The 16314-nt window shown below is 48.5% G+C and overlaps 1 protein-coding gene across 1 annotated transcript; it reads right to left on the bottom strand.

Moving 5' to 3' along the window:
- Nucleotides 1–1051: 1051 nt before the first annotated feature.
- Nucleotides 1052–16100, bottom strand: MYBPHL (myosin binding protein H like). The gene is made up of 9 exons (XM_043460447.1): nt 15922–16100; nt 7538–7626; nt 6559–6754; nt 6218–6357; nt 5917–6076; nt 5689–5825; nt 5059–5245; nt 3967–4012; nt 1052–1459 (listed from the first exon to the last, which is right to left on the bottom strand). The coding sequence occupies exons 1-8, from the start codon at nt 16064–16066 to the stop codon at nt 4002–4004; spliced, it is 1065 nt and encodes a 354-aa protein (XP_043316382.1). The 5' UTR covers nt 16067–16100; the 3' UTR covers nt 1052–1459; nt 3967–4001.
- Between the last annotated feature and the right edge of the window lie 214 nt (nt 16101–16314).

Here is a 16314-nt window from a genome sequence, read left to right as displayed (position 1 = left end):
AACTGCAGTTGAGAAAGGCTGGAATAGATACTTGGTCTCAACTGAAAATAAGCATTTTAGTCTGAACAGAACAGCTCTTCGTACTGAGCCGAAATAGATCCCTTCCTTTTTCAAAACTTTGCCTTATATTTACTGTCTTCTAGGAATATTTTCTTTCTTAAACCCATGATTCCAACCCAGACCCAAACAGTGGGGGTCCTTGGGTGAAAGACATGAGAAGAAATATGGAAAGCTTGAAGTCAAACAGACCTGGTTCAAATCCTAGAGCTTCTACTTTCCAACTGCATAACTTAGAGCAATTTATAAGCTTCAACTCACTCAGTTGTAAAATGAAGATTAAAAGAGATAAAGCCTTCAGAGCCTCATGCATAGACAGCTGTTTCAATCATGTATTAATGTGTATATTTAGTGGCTTGAAACAACAGCAACTATTCATCTGCTCATGATTTTACAATTTTGCTGGACTATTCAAGGAGAGCCTGTCTTTACACAAGGAGTAGATTGGATTTGTCTAGAGCTGCAGGCTCAAAGGTGGCCCCACATGTCTAGGCTGCTGGTGCTGGCTATCAGCTGGGATTCTTGGTTGTCCTTCATGGGCCTCCCATAATTCAGCAATCTATGATGAGATTCTTTAATTGGGAACATGATAATTCTTTAATTGTGCACATGACTGGCTGGGAAGCCAGTCAGTTATGTACACAATGACTTCCAAAAGCAAAAACAGAAACTAGTAGACCTCTCAACTGGCATAACATCACTTCCGCTGTGTTCTTTTGATCAAAACAGGTCACCTGGTCAGCCAGATTCAAGGGGGGAAGAAACAGACTCCAATTCTGGATGGGAAGAGCACCATGCCCTTACCAGGATGGGAGGAATTATCTCTGTCTTCTGCAGACTCCATCACAGAATGCCTTCAGTATGTTATTTGTTATAGAAATGAAAACATGTAAGCAAGAGCACATCACCTTTATTCTTTCTCTAGGGCTTATTGAGACTCTGCTTCACTTTCTTCATTGTCTCCTAGCCCTCAGGTTTTAGTGCTCTGTCTTTAATTAGTTATGCATGTATTCATGTATCCTGTTGTCTGTTTCTCTATAATAGAATTGCATCCAGTTTTCCAACTTATACTGGAAAGCGCAGAGAGGAAGAGGGCAGGTCATCTTTAACATCCCTTTGAGCACCTGATACTGTATAGCGCTGTCATGACTGTCTAGAGAAAAAGACAGTGTTAGGGATCTCTGTGGAAGAGAACATGGATATAGGAAGAGAAAGAGGAGTCTTGGAGGTGCAGAGATTCCATAAGTCTGGCTAAAGGATTGCAGTCTTCTTAGTGGTTTTCTATATAGAAAGCCTCAAACAGATGGACACTTTTGCACTGAGCATCCACACTTTTATTTAGATTAGTCCAAACAGACACTGTACTGGAGCTTCTTAAGAACACAGTCTTGCCACAGGCTTCCTGGAAGGACAGAAAAGAGAGGGTAGGTTGTGGCCATAACAGCCAACAGCCAGAGTGCATCGAGGCTGCTGAGGCAACCCGTTCACATTCTCTGCATCCTGTGCTCTGAATTCTCCATTTACCCTGCTTCGTTGCTGGCACTAACTGGGAGAGATGGGAAAGGGCAACTAACAGTAACAAGAATAACATCAACACAATGTCATTAACCTTAACCTTAATGCAGAGAGGAACTGAGGGATGGCGAGAGAACTGACTGTGCAAGCCAACTGGCAGAGCGAGCTCTCCTGAGAAGTTTGCATTTTAATGCATCCCTCAGGGTTTTCATTTGCTATAGAGCAGTGAGAGGCTTAAATAAATGGCTTCTGGGATGGAATTCACTCTTGGGTTTCATCAGCCAGGAGCTGCAAGTCAGAGGAGACGTTGAGAACCAGTTCTCTTTAATTTTCTCATGAGCTTCCTTTTCACCCCACTCATCAGCTTGTACACAACATTTCTACTGTGAATGATGTAGTCTTGAAGGAGCTGTCAAGTTCTACATGACAATCTGAGCTGCCCTTTGTCAATAATGTGCTGCTTGGGACCACATAACCCACATGTTCAATTATTATTGACATATAAGGATAACAGTGGTTTTCTTCTCTTGGAAGGGAAGGAACCCCAAAGCTTCAAAGTAAAAAGCAAGCAAACTAATCTGTTTTTCATCATGCTTAACATACTGTGGTAGAAACACTTATTGACCAGAACATCTTCTTCTCTCTTTTTCTGCTGTATGGTGGCTGTGACCTCCACCATCCTTCTCTCCTGACTGTTTCCTTGTTGCCTTTCCTTACAGCACCTGTTCACTCCTTCCCACAGAGCCCCCCAACCCCCCCCTTACAATTACGTAGATGCTATCACTCTTCTTCAGAAGACCATTAAGTTTAATTCCTAACATCAGCTTGAGGAGTACCGATAGATGGAGGCTGAGACCAAAGTAGACCTCATCTATAGTAAATTTCCTCCACATGGATGTTAGTATTTATTCACTTACAAAAACGTGGTTAAACTGATCACCAGCCCAGGTTGGATACATGAGACAAGTGCTCGGACCTGGTGCACTGGGAAGACCCAGAGGGATTCAGTAGAGAGGGAGGTGGGAGGGGGGATCAGGATGGGGAATACATGTAAATCCATGGCTAATTCATGTCAATGTATGACAAAAACCACTACAATATTGTAAAGTAATTAGTCTCCAACTAATAAAAATAAATGAAAAAAAAAACGTGATTAAAAGAAAAGAAGTGTGTACACAGTCGCAGCTGCTCCACCTTCTCTCTCAAATGCCAGCACTGCCTCTAGCTCAAAGAGCTCCAGCCATGGAGAAGGGGGAATAATTAAGGAGGTCTCTATATGGTGGCTTAAGACTGCCTTCAAATCCATGGCTGGTAAAGCAACTGGCTACAAAAGCAACTGCGCCCTCTACTGGAGGGGTAAAGAAACCTCATCGTTAACAGGACTGTTACTATGGCACTGGGTGAAATTAGACGTAACATTAGAAGTCATTAGATGAGCAAATCTCCCTTTCTTCTCTGTTGCAGGAAATTGCCCAGGACCTCAGAGCAGATCTGAGCCTCCAGAGGGCAGCTATGGGCGCTTCACAGGAGGCAAACCAGGCCTGTCTGGTCGGCCTTTTTGAAAATATCAACCTGTGTGTTATCCATGCCAAACATGTAACAATTATAGCAAAGACATCTAGCTAGCATACCATAAACGTGGAGAACCTGCTTAAGAATGCACTATGATGGATACATTTCATTCTTTAAAAAAAAAAATTCTCTTCTTCCTGCTATTGGTAGTTCTGAACATTATTTTTTTCTATTGAGTCAAAAGGTACCTAAGTGTATGTTTGCAAGTGGAAAAATGGGGGACAGAAATCAGGTATTGGTAGTTTCTCCGTTTTCATTTCTGTGTGAATTTTTAACATAAATGTGGGACCATAAAGCATTAATGCAAGTCAGAATGTTTCAGTAAACAAGATTCAGCAGTTCAACTTTATAACAATAATAAATAAACCTGTCATAGTGGAAATATAGGTAACTTTGTTCTGTATTTTCCAAGTCTTCTGTAAATGTGTTATCATACTTCCATAATTCAAAAAATAAAAATGAAAGAGAATAAATCAATAACCAGTTAAATTTTTCTGGACAATGCCAGCATTTGGATTTTTAAAAACAAGCAAATTTCTTATTGACTTCAACTAAATGGTGTTTATAGCATTTTAATTATACAGTAGATTCCATCCATTCAGTATACTTTTCTGAGTTGTCCTACATGCAAGTACATGTTTTTAATGTTGTCTGTCTTCTGTGCTATGTTTGCTATTAAAATACATTAAACTATTTTGAAAAAAAGTGGTTGCCAGTGAGTGTATGGTTGAAAGGCTCAGGAATACATATCTGTCCCAGATTCAACAACACTAACCATAAACATAAAATACTGCACTCAGACCCCCGTCCCTCTTTCCTTACCTTCCTCGGAGTTACCCATTTCCGCTTAGGGTGCCTCAATTAGGAGCTGCAAGAATTAAGACATTTCTCAGTGTTAACATCTCAGAACTCTCTGGGAAACCTTTGAGAACATCAAGAAGGGATATACTTTCAGGTCTGGGAGAAGTCTATGGGTCTAATTAGGAATCTATGCAGAGGGAAGAATAGGACATGTAATGGCCCGTTCAGCCCTGATTCATGCTGCATACACTTAGAAAGAGCCCGCTGTGTGTCATAAACTGGGCTAAACACTGGGGGACAAAGGCAAATAAGATGGTCTCTGCCCTCAAAGTGCTCATAGTTTATGGGGAAATAGATCAGTAAATAGATCATTATAAACAATATTCCAAATGCAATGATGTGGACTTCCTAGTGGTCCAGTGGTTAAGCCTCCACACTCCCAATGCAGGCTGCTTGGTTTTGATCCCTGGTCAGGGAACTGGATCCCACATGCCACAACTAAAGATCCCTCATGCCACAATGAAGATGGAAGATCCTGCTGGCACAACCAAATAAATAAAAATAAATTAAATGTAATGATGATCTGATCAAGGTGACCGGAATGGATAAATAAGTGAATGCTTGAAAAGAGGTAGAGAGACTGTGCAGTATTTTTGTTTAACAACTGGAGATGAAAGTCCTTTGGTTTGTCTAAATGCCCAACAAAGAGCTGCAGCTCTCTGGGATTGAGTCAGGAGATCGTACAGTTTAATGAAAACAATCTGGGTGAGGTCCAGGAGACTTGGCCTCTTTCCACCACAGTGCCAACTCCTCAACTAACCAACACTGGAAATCCAGGGTAAGCCGATCAGTCACCTCCCTGTGCTTCAGGTCTCTCCTTTGCAAAGTGGAAATAGTGATTCTTCCTAAATTACAGAATTATGATGGAGAAAAATGAAAGAGTGGATAATAAAGACGGCTCCTCAGATACAACCTGATGACGACAGTAATGAGAAGGCCTGAAGGGGAAGCCCCCCAAGCCCTTCTCCTTCTAGGCTTGTGTCTCTGCCCTCAGATTTTCCACCTAAGGAGAGAGGAGGTGCTTGCACCCTAAGGTGACAGGTCTGCCCTTACCTTTCACATCCACCCGACAGTCCACGGACGCCTCCCCCAGGGGGTTAACCGCCTTGCAGGTGTAGATGCCTCCGTCAAAGGGGCCAGGCTTGCGGATTTCCAGGGAGCAGATTCCCAGGTGAGTAAGGGCTCTGTACTTGGGGTTGCCCTGGATATCCATCTTGTTCTTCAGCCAGATGATCTTCGGCTGGAAGATAAAGATGAGGGGGGAGAGTAAGAAGAAACCAACACAGCTCCATCGCCCCTGCCAGAGGGACAGCTCGTGCCCAGATGCTAGCAGGTCATTAAGTGACCGGAGAAGGCAATGGCACCCCACTCCAGTACTCTTGCCTGGAAAATCCCAGGGACGGAGGAGCCTGGTAGGCTGCAGTCCATGGGGTCGCACAGAGTCAGACACGACTGAAGCTACTTAGCAGCAGCAGCAGTATTAAGTGACATCTTCGTGTATGAGGAACAAACACTAAAAGGCAAACTGGAAACATTATCCCCATCGACCTGTCTTGAACCCCAGTGCCCTGAGTGTTCCTACCTAATGTGCTGTGAAGGTGACAGGAATAAATGTTTTGGTTAGAATGTTCCTCAGCAGGCAGAAAGTAACACAGCCCAGCACGCACAGACCTCCCTGCTCACCTTGGGGGAGGCACGGACGCAGCAGAAGAGCTGGGTGTCGTAGCCAATGACCGTAGTGCAGTCCACCAGGGGCTGGGTGAACTTCGGGGCTTCAGAGAAATCTCGCTGGGCAAAGCCCTCGGTCTTGTAAACAGTAGCTGAGGGGACCAAGAAATGCCTCAGGGCCCCATCCCTCTCCAACTCTTTCTCCTTAACTCTTCGCAGCTTTGAGTCCTGGTGGTACCTTACCTGCTTTCTGGATGTGGGCCAGGTCGGAAGTGACGGGGGCGTTCTCGCTGAGCCCACACTGGTTCTCAGCAAAGACTCGAAATGCGTAGGAGTTGCCGACGATGAGGTTGGAGACCGTGCAGCTGGTGCGGTGATAGCGCTCCAGCACGCTGAACCACAGCTGTGAGTGTCCCCACAAGACGCCGGGAGTGAGACCCCTGTTTAGGGCATTCACTGATCCCCAGCCAACCGCACAGAGTTACCAGAGCCCCATTCCAGAATGTTCGTGTTCCTCCCTCCCTCTCTCCCAGCCAGGCCTCACCCCAGATTTGGTGTCAGCCTTCTGCACCGTGTATCCCAGGAGGGCCGCATTGCCCATGTCTTGGGGAGGAGTCCACTCCAGGGTAGCGCTGGAGCCCCAGACATCCACCAACTTGATGCTCTGAGGAGGGCCTGGCCTCTCTGAAAGGGCCAAGCAAAACTGTGGGCGCGACACGCCTCCCCTGCCATGACATCACTCCAGGAGGGGCGTCTGTATGCCAGCCCTCCCTCCACCTTCCACTGCGCCCCCAGTCCCGCCTCCCCAGCTCTCTGTGCGTATCCCCATTCAGGCTGGAGCGGGAGCCCCGAGGACCACCCAGTCTCCCATTCCCCACACGGTACCAATCACCAGGATGTCAATGGTGGCGGTGGCCTCCAGCCCGCCCAGCCGCACACTGAGCTGGTAGCGACCTGAGTCCGCACGCTGGGCCTCTCTGATGAAGAGGATAGAGTCCCGCTCCCCATTCCGCACACTCACACGACTGGTGTCCAAGGCACAGCCATCACGCGTCCAGATGGCTTGAGGTTTGGGTTTGCCCTGAGAAATAGGGAGATGACTGTGAGTGGCCCCCAGAGGCCTCTCGCCCCTCCCAGCTGCAGTAAGGGTCAGATCCACCAGGTCCACATGGTGACTTGACTCACAGCTGCAAATTCTTTGACTGAGAGTTTGGTGAACTGCCCCAGGGGACCTGCATCTCCCGGCAACAGTCTCAGGATCATGGGAAAGGGCTTTGCATCGCCCACCCTCTGAGAGTCTAGGTCATGGACACTCAGGGCAGCTGGGACTAACAATAGCTGCCCAGACTCTTGTCCGTGCATGTGTGCTCACTCAGTCATGTCTGACTCTTTGTGATCCCACAGACTGCAGCTTGCCAGACTCCTCTGTCCACGAGATTTTCCAGGCAAGAATACTGGAGTGGGTTGCCATTTTCTTTTCCAGGGGATCTTCCTGATGCAGAGATCAAACCCACGGCTCCTGCATCTCCTGCATTGGCAGGTGGGTTCTTTACCAATGAACCACCCGGGATGCCCGCCAGACTCCTGAGAGCCCCACAAGCTGAGAGCTGTCAGATCTCTGCTGATTGAAGGGTGTGGATTAGCCTCGCAGCATCCCCTAGGCATGCCTGGCCTGATCTGACCTGATCCCAACCGCCCTCAGGATTGCCAATGGAAGAGCCACCTCAAATTTTGGGGGACACGCACCCTCCATTCAAGGCTAGGATGGCTGCCCCACTGCTAGCAGAACTCTTGGTTTTTGTTTCCAAATCAAAACCCTGGCCTGGCTCTGGTCATGGACTCAACGTGGGCCTGGTATGATCACCTGGAATGGGATTAGAAGGTTCACAGTGTCTCCAACCTTCCTGATGTAGGTCTGCCTCAGGGCCCGAGGTAGCCAGATCTTGGGGTGCTCTGAGTGATGGAGAGAGAGAGAAGAGGGGGGTGGTGAGCTTCCTGTAGGGGGAAGAGGAGAGTTTAGAGGATGTGAATGCTGCATGGAGTTGTGTTCCATAGGTGGGTGACCCAAGCAACACTCAGCTAACTCAGCCCTCCCTCAGGGAATGAGAGGACGGCACCCGTTGTCTCACTGAGATTCAGGGATAAGCAACCAGCTGAAGGATCCGAGAGAGAGAGCGTTAAAGTATAGGCAGAAAGAGGACAAAAGGGTGAGCCTGACTCCTACCTCTTTTAATCTGTAGCTCTCTACCACCGACTTTTCATCAACTGAGATATTTTGTTTGTGCATGGACCAGTCTAGCCTGAGTGGTTTGTCTTTCCACTCCTTTTCTACATTTGTCTTCAACACTCCCTTTATCAAGGCCACTTTCAGTGTCAATCCTGGCCCCCAAGTATCAGCCCCTCTTCCCATTTTGGGGCCACACATGGAGGAGGAAGCTTTACTTTCCGCAGGTAGTCAACACTCTGAACCCACCAGGACAGCAATGGCGTCACTGCAGGGGGAACTGGCTCCTGGGTCCCTTCCTCTTCGAGGCCACCCTGTTCAGGGGCCTGGGTAGTGTCTTCCAGTCTGTGCAGGATCATTTTGTACAATCAGAATCTGGGAAAGATTAGGTCCATTGCTCACCCCACCCCCTTGATCTTCCAGGCTGTTTCAGTGAAAGAGAGATTAGATTATGTTTATTGGCTTCCAGGATGAAGACAGGAGATGCTCAGGAGTAAGGTTGGAGGATGGGTTCCCTTGGGGTCCTGGCTGGATTCCCTTGGGGTCCTGTCTGAAATCTACTCTGTTTTCCAGCCTTCTGGAGCTCCCCTGTCTCCTCCTTTCTCTAGCAGATAGCAGCTTGATAGCAGATTCCAGCCTTTATAACATACATGTCCCTGTAAATACATTCCTTAACATTCACCCCAATACATGAATGTTTACTTACAAATAGAACTGTTTAAAATGTACATTACATAATGCAGGATTGGAATGGTGGAGTTGAAAATAAAACAAAAAAAGGTTCTACAAAGCTCTTCCTACCCCTGAGTTTGTAGGTCTTGCTTAGAGACCAGGAACTTCACTCCCACACTCCACCCCCATCACCATCACGAGGTTACTTGGGCTTGGTAGATGAATATAGACAGAAATGTTCAGTGCATGCTGTCCATTTTATTTGCCTAGTTTCCATTTTCACCGGGCGGCTTACATTTCAACCTGGGTTGTGCTGTCTTAGGCTGCGCCTCACCCCTCTACACCAACTGAACAGGAACTGGGTGGTACTGCGAGGCTGGGGGCAGGGGCCGTGTTCTGAGCGCTGTCCCACCCACGTGGCTCGGGGCCTGAAGCCTCAGCAAGGACTGGGCAGCTCAGAGCCCGGGCAGCTGAATGACCCCGCTCCGCTCGGCTGCCCTCTGTTCGACTTTGGCAGTTTGGGTGGAGGAGGGGCACGAAGAACAGAAGAAGTGTTGTGTGATGTGTTCCTCTCCTGTGGTCATCTTGGCAAGCGACCAAGGAGTTGAGAACAGGCGGATATGACTTTAGGGTTTTCTGAAAAAAGAGGGTGGCAGTTGAAAAGGAGGCTCAAAACCTCATCTTGTTGGCTTTGCTTCCCCACTGCTGGGTGGGGAGCGAACCCCTCACGCTTGCTGGGCAGAGGGTTGGGAAGAAGCCAGCTCTGATGTCCCTTGCACTGCTTATAGCATCTCTGAGTTAGGAGGGACCTTGGGACTTTCCTGGTGGTCCCGTGGTTAAGACTTCACCTTCCAAAGCAGAGGGTGTGGGTTCGATCCCTGGTCAGGGAGCTGAGATCTCACATGGCTTGGGGCCCAAAACCCAAAACATTAAAAAAAAAAAAAAAAACCCAGAAGCAATATTGCAATCAATTCAATAAAGACTTTTAAAATGGTCCACATGAAAGAAAGAAAGAAAGAAGTGGGATTCCCTGACAAGAGGATGGATCAAGAGGGGACAAACTTAAGTGACAAGAATGTTCCAGGTCTGAGGACAAGCAGGCGAAGATTGTGCTCTCAGAGTCTCCCAGCTCCAGTGGGAGGGCGGGCGGAGGATGGGCTTGAGGCTGAAGCTGCTGACACAGTGCAGAGGTGGCAGAGGACTGTTTGACAGCACAGGTGTCTGGGCTGCGGCAAGCCCTTCCCCAGCGCACCCAGGGTTCGGTTTGCCCAGCAAAAGAGAGCAATCTGACCCTTGCTAAGCATGTTAATAGCAGGGCTCATCTGGGGCCTCTCTTTTCACACATCCACAGTCAGGCGAGGTGTTAATTGTACTGACCTTGGAGAAACCTGGCTTTTCCTGCCACCCAAGGTCTTTCTCCTCCTCAGATGCCAGGAGGGATGTGCAACAAAGACTACCGCCCTGAAGCACAGCCTTGGTTTCCTGAGACCAGTTCTGGGACAGCGGCAGTTTGGTTTTCTCCCTTCACAGAGTCTTAGGAAAAAAGTATTTCGAAAAGTGCTATGAGAGTCCTTGGCTTCTGAGCCGTGTTGCTCTCAGCACTGAATTTTTCTCAGACCGAATACTGTCTTACAAATTAGTGGAGAAAGGGGACTTCCCTGGTGGTCCAGTGGTTAAGAATCCGCCTTGCAATGCAGGGGCTGTGGGTTTGATCCCTGGTTGGGGAAGATCACACATGAGCAACACAGAGCAACAGAGCCCAAGAGCCGCAACTAGAGAGTCTGTGTGCTGCAACGAAAGACCCCTCGTGCCACAGCTAAGACTTGATACAGCCAAATCAATTAATTATTTAGAAAAAAACCCAAGTTAGTGGAGAAGGAAGCTACTTAAAGTCCAGAGATCTTGACTCCTCTTGAATAGAAAATCCCTTCTGACTTCCCTGATGATCCAGTGGTTAGGACCGCATGCTTCTAATGCAGTGGGCGTGAGTTTGATCCCTGGTCAGGGAACTAGGGTCCCACATGCCATGCAGTTCAGCCAAAAAAACAAAAAAGAAAAGAAAAAGAAAAAAAGAAAGAGAATCCCTCCTAATTCTACCTAATTTCATCCTGCTGAGGTTTCCTTCTCTGTCCTCACTTAATTTGGTTTCACATGGCTAGAGACTTTCCTGCAGTGATTCCCTAAGGACTGTGTAGTTCAGAATGATGGTGTTCGTTATGGTCTGGAGGGTGAGGGAACAAGATGGACACATTGAAAGAGTGAAGTGTACATGTGCCTGAGTGTGTGTGAGTACAGGACTGTGAGGGCATGTGTGTGCACAGGCCTATGTGAGTGAATGGTTACTGAAAGAGCAAATCCACAGGGCAGGCTACGGCTTCCAGTAACCCCAAAGATTTCCATGGATCCCCAAAAGTGCCAGCATTTCTTAGAAAAACATTAGTTAATCCACAGGATATCACATGCATCTTACACTTCTCTGAGGAGGAGACTCTGTCACCCTCTCCTCCTCATGCTGATGACGGTAACACTGACTCAGCGTCACCTTCTCCAACACAGCTAAAGTCAAGATTCTTGGTCATCTCAACACCCAGACTTCCAGTTCCTGCAGGGCCGCCTCACAGCCTCGCCGGCCGCTCCTCCAAAGATTTCATCCTCCCCTGCTTCAGCCCTTGGTTCCTTTAGTCATTGTCAAGGCCAGTAGAATAGAGTCTAGCCACTCTAGAATCTGAATTTCAAGCAGCCCACTCTCTCAGCACCACCTTCTATCCCGTCAACTCTCTCCCTCTAGTGCTTCACCAGCAGCGACCCTTCAGCCCACTGAGACCCCTGACCCATTATCCTCCTACCCCTGCACTCTCCATCACCCCCTCAGTGTTATTTTCTTTCTCACCCAGCTTAGCCTCCACGGTTGTCATCAGATTCGCTCCTTGCAAACCCACTCATATCCCTAATCCTTTCCACATCCTAATAACACCCAGCCCCAGTTAACTACCACCCCCTCGGTGCCTGCATCCGTACAGTCCAACGTGGCTGGGGAAAATATTATAAAACTGTGCTGACTTTAAATTGATGGCCAGGACTTCCCTGGTGGCCCAGTGGTTAAGAATCTGCCCACCAAGGCAGGGGACAATGGCTCGATCCCTGATCCGGAAAGCTTCCACATACTTCAGGGCCACTAAGACTGCAAGCTGCAACTATTGAGCCCACCTGCACAACTACTGAAGCCCGCATGCCTAGAGCCATGCTCCGCAACACGAGAAGCCACCGCAACGAAGCCCTCGCAGCACAACTAGAGAAACGTGTAGCAACGAAGACCCATCACAGCCAAAAAAAAAGCAATTTAAATGGATGGCCACTACCTCGAAACAGACACTGGCATTTCTGCCAGACTTCCCTGATTCCTTCAGTCTCCTATTCTCCCGGGTGACTGTTGGACATCCTCCTCTTCTAAAACTTCCATACCTTCTCCCAAATCCTCATTCTAATTGATGATCTTGCTAGTGTCTAAGGCTTGCCTGTAGCCTATCTGGGAGATAGTGAAGGACGGGGAGCCTGGTATACTGAAGTCCACGGGGTCACAAAGGACTGGACATGACTCAGCGACTGAACAACAACAACACAGCCTATTCTTAGTTCAGCAGCCAGAAAAGTTTTAAAACCTACACCTAAAACCCTACACCGGCTGCCCCTCTGTCTCATAGTTGAACCGGTGTTCACAATGGTCCTGCCACCTTGTGACTCCAAACCTGACATTCTCTCCCTCACTCTGCTTCTGCCACTGCAGCCCCAGTCCATAAGGCACAGCCCTGCCTCAGGGCATTTGCACTTACTGTTCTCTCTCCTTGGAAAACCTTCTCAATTATCTTCATGCAATTATCTGCAAGCATATCTCTTGACTCCTTTAAGTTGCTGCTCAAATCACCTTATTAACAAGGCTTTCACTGAATAACCTGTTTAAAAACCGCAAGCAAACTTTCCTGGTGGCGCAGTGTATAAGAATCTGCCTGACAATGCAGGGCACATGAGTTCGATCCCAGGCCCAGAAAGATCCCACATGCCCCGAAGCGACTAAGCCTGTGGGCCACAACTACTGAGCCAGTACTCTAGAGCCCTCAAGCTGCAACTACTGAGGCCAGTGTGCCCTAGAGCCCATGCTCTGCAACGAGAGAAGCCACTGTAATGAGAAGCCTGAGCTCTGCAATGAAGAGTAGCTGCTGCTCTCTGTAACTAGAGAAAGCCCGAGTACAGCAGTTAAGACCCACTACAGCCAAAAAATAAATAAATAGATCTTAAAAAAATAATGAAAAAAAAAAGACAAACCTATTAAAAAAAACAACAACAGCAAGCACTCTTGCCATTACCAGCATTTTCTATCTTCTTCCTTTGTCTTATTTTTCAGCACAGCAGTTTATCACTATTTATACATTTTATTTGCTTATTTATTTATCTGTCTCCTTACATAGAATGTAATCTCTACAAGGAAATTATTTTTGCCTATTTTGTGCATTTTTGTAACAGTGCCTGGCACATAATAAGATACAAAATAAATATTTGTAGAAGGAAGAGGATAGGAAGGGAGAGTGGGAGGGAGGATGGTTGCTTCAAGGCTAGGCACGCAGCTTCCCAAGCGTGAAGACACAGGACGGTCCAGATTGAAGGAGGGCACAGGGTCAGCAGGAAGCAATCGAGCTGAGATCTACAGATGGGCCCTCCCTCTGGGGCTCAGGGTCCCGTCTTCTCCGTGTCAGGATGCAGCTGGTCCCATGGCCTCTTATTATTATTATTTAAAATTTTTACTTATTTATTTACTTTTGGCTGTGCTGGGTCTTTGTTGTTGCAGCGACTTTTCTCTAGTTGCAGAGAGCAGAGGCTACTCTGTAGTTGACAGTGCTTGGCCTTCCCATTGCGGTGGCTTCTCTTGTTGCTGAGCATGGGCTCTAGAGCACGCGGGCTTCAGTACATATGGCTCATGAGCTCAGTAGTTGTAGCCCCCCGGGGTTTTGGAGCACAGGTTCAATAGTTGTGGTACACAGGCTTAGTCGCTCCACGGCATGTGGGATCTTCCTGGACCAGGGGTCAGACCGTGTCTCCTGCATTGGCAGGTAGGCAGATTCTTTACCACTGAGCCACCAGGGAAGCGGGCCTCTCACTATCATGAACGCTCTCCTCTGGCCTTCAGGACACAGTGCCTCCGTGTGTGCTGAGAGTGACAAAGGATGCTTTCCCAGTGCCAGCCACCCACTTCCACTTATTTACTTAGCTATGGAGAGCACCTTCTTGACTAAAAGCTCAGTGCTGGCCAGTTGCAGTTTATTTTGATGTTGCAAATATTTTGACGCCTGCTCTATTTCACATGTGCTCACATGCTCACCACTGTGCCTCTCTGGGTCCCATAGAACTCCCCGTGAGAAAGAGGAGGCATTAAGAGGAAGGAGAAGTCCTTGGCGCTCATAGGGAACTTGGGGGCCATCTAGGCCAGCACCATGGCACTCCCTAAAAACCTCTGGATAGACTTCAGTAATTCTGTGAACTCCCTGAGCTTTGTTGAGTATTTTTCTTGAAGCAAGAGCCCAGTTTTCCTTAGTTTTCCTAGGGATCCATATCCAGCAAAGAGTTAAGAACTCTGATTTAATTCTACCTCTCAATTTACAGGTAAGAGATGGAAACCCAAAGGGGTGGATTGACTTGCCTAGGGTCACAGGACAGAGCTAGCATTTGAACTCTTTTTCCAAACAGGTGACAGATGCAAACACTTTGCACAGTGTCACCAGGAGGCTTTACTGTCAGGGGCCTCTGGGATGCCAGTGGGTGAGACCACACACAAGAATGTGGTCCTTCAGGCCTCACTTATGGGCTGGGGATGTCAGGAGTTGACAGCCCACAGCATCCACCCCTGTGGCCGGAGGGGTAAGTATGAGGGGATGAGCACTCTCTCTCAGGGCTTTGCGGAGACCAGTGGTCAAGGAGTCAGCAGTCCTGGCTCTCATTCTCCCTCACCCTGTGGCTTATTCCCTGGGACTTTTGGGGGAAGAAACTGGCTTTCTGCCTCAAGACCATTCCAACCTAACATGTTCCCAGTAACTTCTGCTCTCTTTATCTGTTTTTCAATGGGGCTAAACTCAGTTGGCTATGTGCCATTGACATTCAAATAGCTTCTGAAGACCCATTGTCTTCCATAGGATGATAAGAGGTCCTGGACTTTCCCAGGACCTGCAAACCCTGTTTGCAGGTAGAACTCAGCCTTTACTCCTGATTTGGAAATAATACATTATCTATTCACATCTTAATTTGGCCTCTTCAAAAGCACTTTGGATTATCTCAACAATCCTTCCAACTACCTTACCAGGTAGATACTAATAATCACCATTTCATAGAGAGGAATTGAAGCCCTGAAGTCCATTGACTTGATCAAGGTCACGGAGCTGCTGGAGGCGGCCCTGGGAATTGAGTCTAGACCCTGTCTTTTCTTCTTCTCCCTATTCTGGCATTCCACGCTGTCTCATTTGTGGTCTTTGCATCCTCTGCACTTAGGGCTTCAAGGGGCGAGAAGCGGGGACTTTATACAGGGAACATTTTTCAGTGTTTCTTTGCAGGAGAGGGCAAAAACCAGTCTCCCTTGGTTGGCTAAGCTAGGCGCAATGGGAGCCACTCCAGTGAAGTCTCTTAGCTACAGAGGCCAGTTGTGGGGCCAGGGCCAGGTGTGGGGCGGGCAGCAGGGCTGCAGGCAGGGAATTCCAGGGCTGGCCAGGGCACCCACTACCTCTTAGGTCAAAAACACCTCTTTGCTGAGAGGCTCACAGAGACCACAGAGGAGGAACCTTAGAATGCTTCTCCTCGAAGGTCTCTGCTTCCGTGGTGCTTGGGTTAGGAGAGGCTAGAGTTTCCCATGGGAGCTGGCGGGGGCATTGGGATGGGTCTCGGACTCCTGGCCCTGCTGAGGGCGAGGCAGAGTGTCACATCTGTTCAGTGCTCAGCTTCCCAGCGGCTCCAAGCTTTTCGTTTCCCTCTTCTCCTGGTCCAGATGGATCCCATCTCACCCTTCATTCCCTCCCTGACTGATGTTAGTAATATATCAGGTCCTCCTAGGCCCTGTGACCGATACATTTTAAAGGTAAAAATATAAGCCTATCAGTATTAGTTACTATAGCGTATCACAAACACCATTCACTGACTTCTCAGGTAAAAAGCAAAAACCCAGCAGAGGCAGTTGAGCAGCAAGAATCCATCAAAGAGGGGGTGGGGGTTCCAGCAGATGCTCCTCCATCCTAAGTCCCCATCCCATGAAAGCATTTAGCTTTGCAAAACCCATGGACAACACCCACTGCCCGGCCTACCCCCTCCCCACCAGTCACCTTCTATGGGGGGCAGGAGCTGGGGAAGGGGGCTGCCGGCCCCCTGCCGGGGTGAAGCCTGAGGTCCGTCAGCATCTGCTGGGCTGGCTTCTTTCACCTTCAGTGTGGGTCCTAAGGCCGCCTCCGGAGCTGTGGCTGCCTCCATGCTGGGCCACCCAGAGGCTGGGCTCCAGGGGAAGATTTTCACTGTTGATGGTGAGGGAGGGGCTGAGCACCTGCTCTCCAGCCTGGCCTCCCCAGGGTCATGTAACTGGGCTGTCCTGTTCCCACCCAGCGACTCCCATGAGGGATGAAGCGGGGGCTAGAGGAAGAGGGGGAGCAGATCACAGCCCGGAATAGCTGCAGGAGGAGGGCCCAGTGGCCCTGTTATCTTGGGGGAGAGAGGACACCTCT

Source organism: Cervus canadensis, chromosome 2 (genome assembly GCF_019320065.1).
Source record: "Cervus canadensis isolate Bull #8, Minnesota chromosome 2, ASM1932006v1, whole genome shotgun sequence".
NCBI classification, from domain to species: Eukaryota; Metazoa; Chordata; class Mammalia; order Artiodactyla; family Cervidae; genus Cervus; species Cervus canadensis.
Note: the sequence above shows the minus strand (reverse complement) of the source record. Positions and strands in the feature narration are given on the sequence as shown.

Coding starts and splice junctions, on each gene's coding strand:
- MYBPHL (XM_043460447.1), bottom strand. CDS start 16,066: ATGGAGGCAGCCACAGCTCCGGAGGCGGCCTTAGGACCCACACTGAAG. Junction 6,358..6,558: donor CATTGACATCCTGGTGATTG/GTACCGTGTGGG, acceptor TGGCCCTTTCAG/AGAGGCCAGGCCCTCCTCAG. Junction 5,246..5,688: donor GCGTCCGTGCCTCCCCCAAG/GTGAGCAGGGAG, acceptor TTTATCTTCCAG/CCGAAGATCATCTGGCTGAA.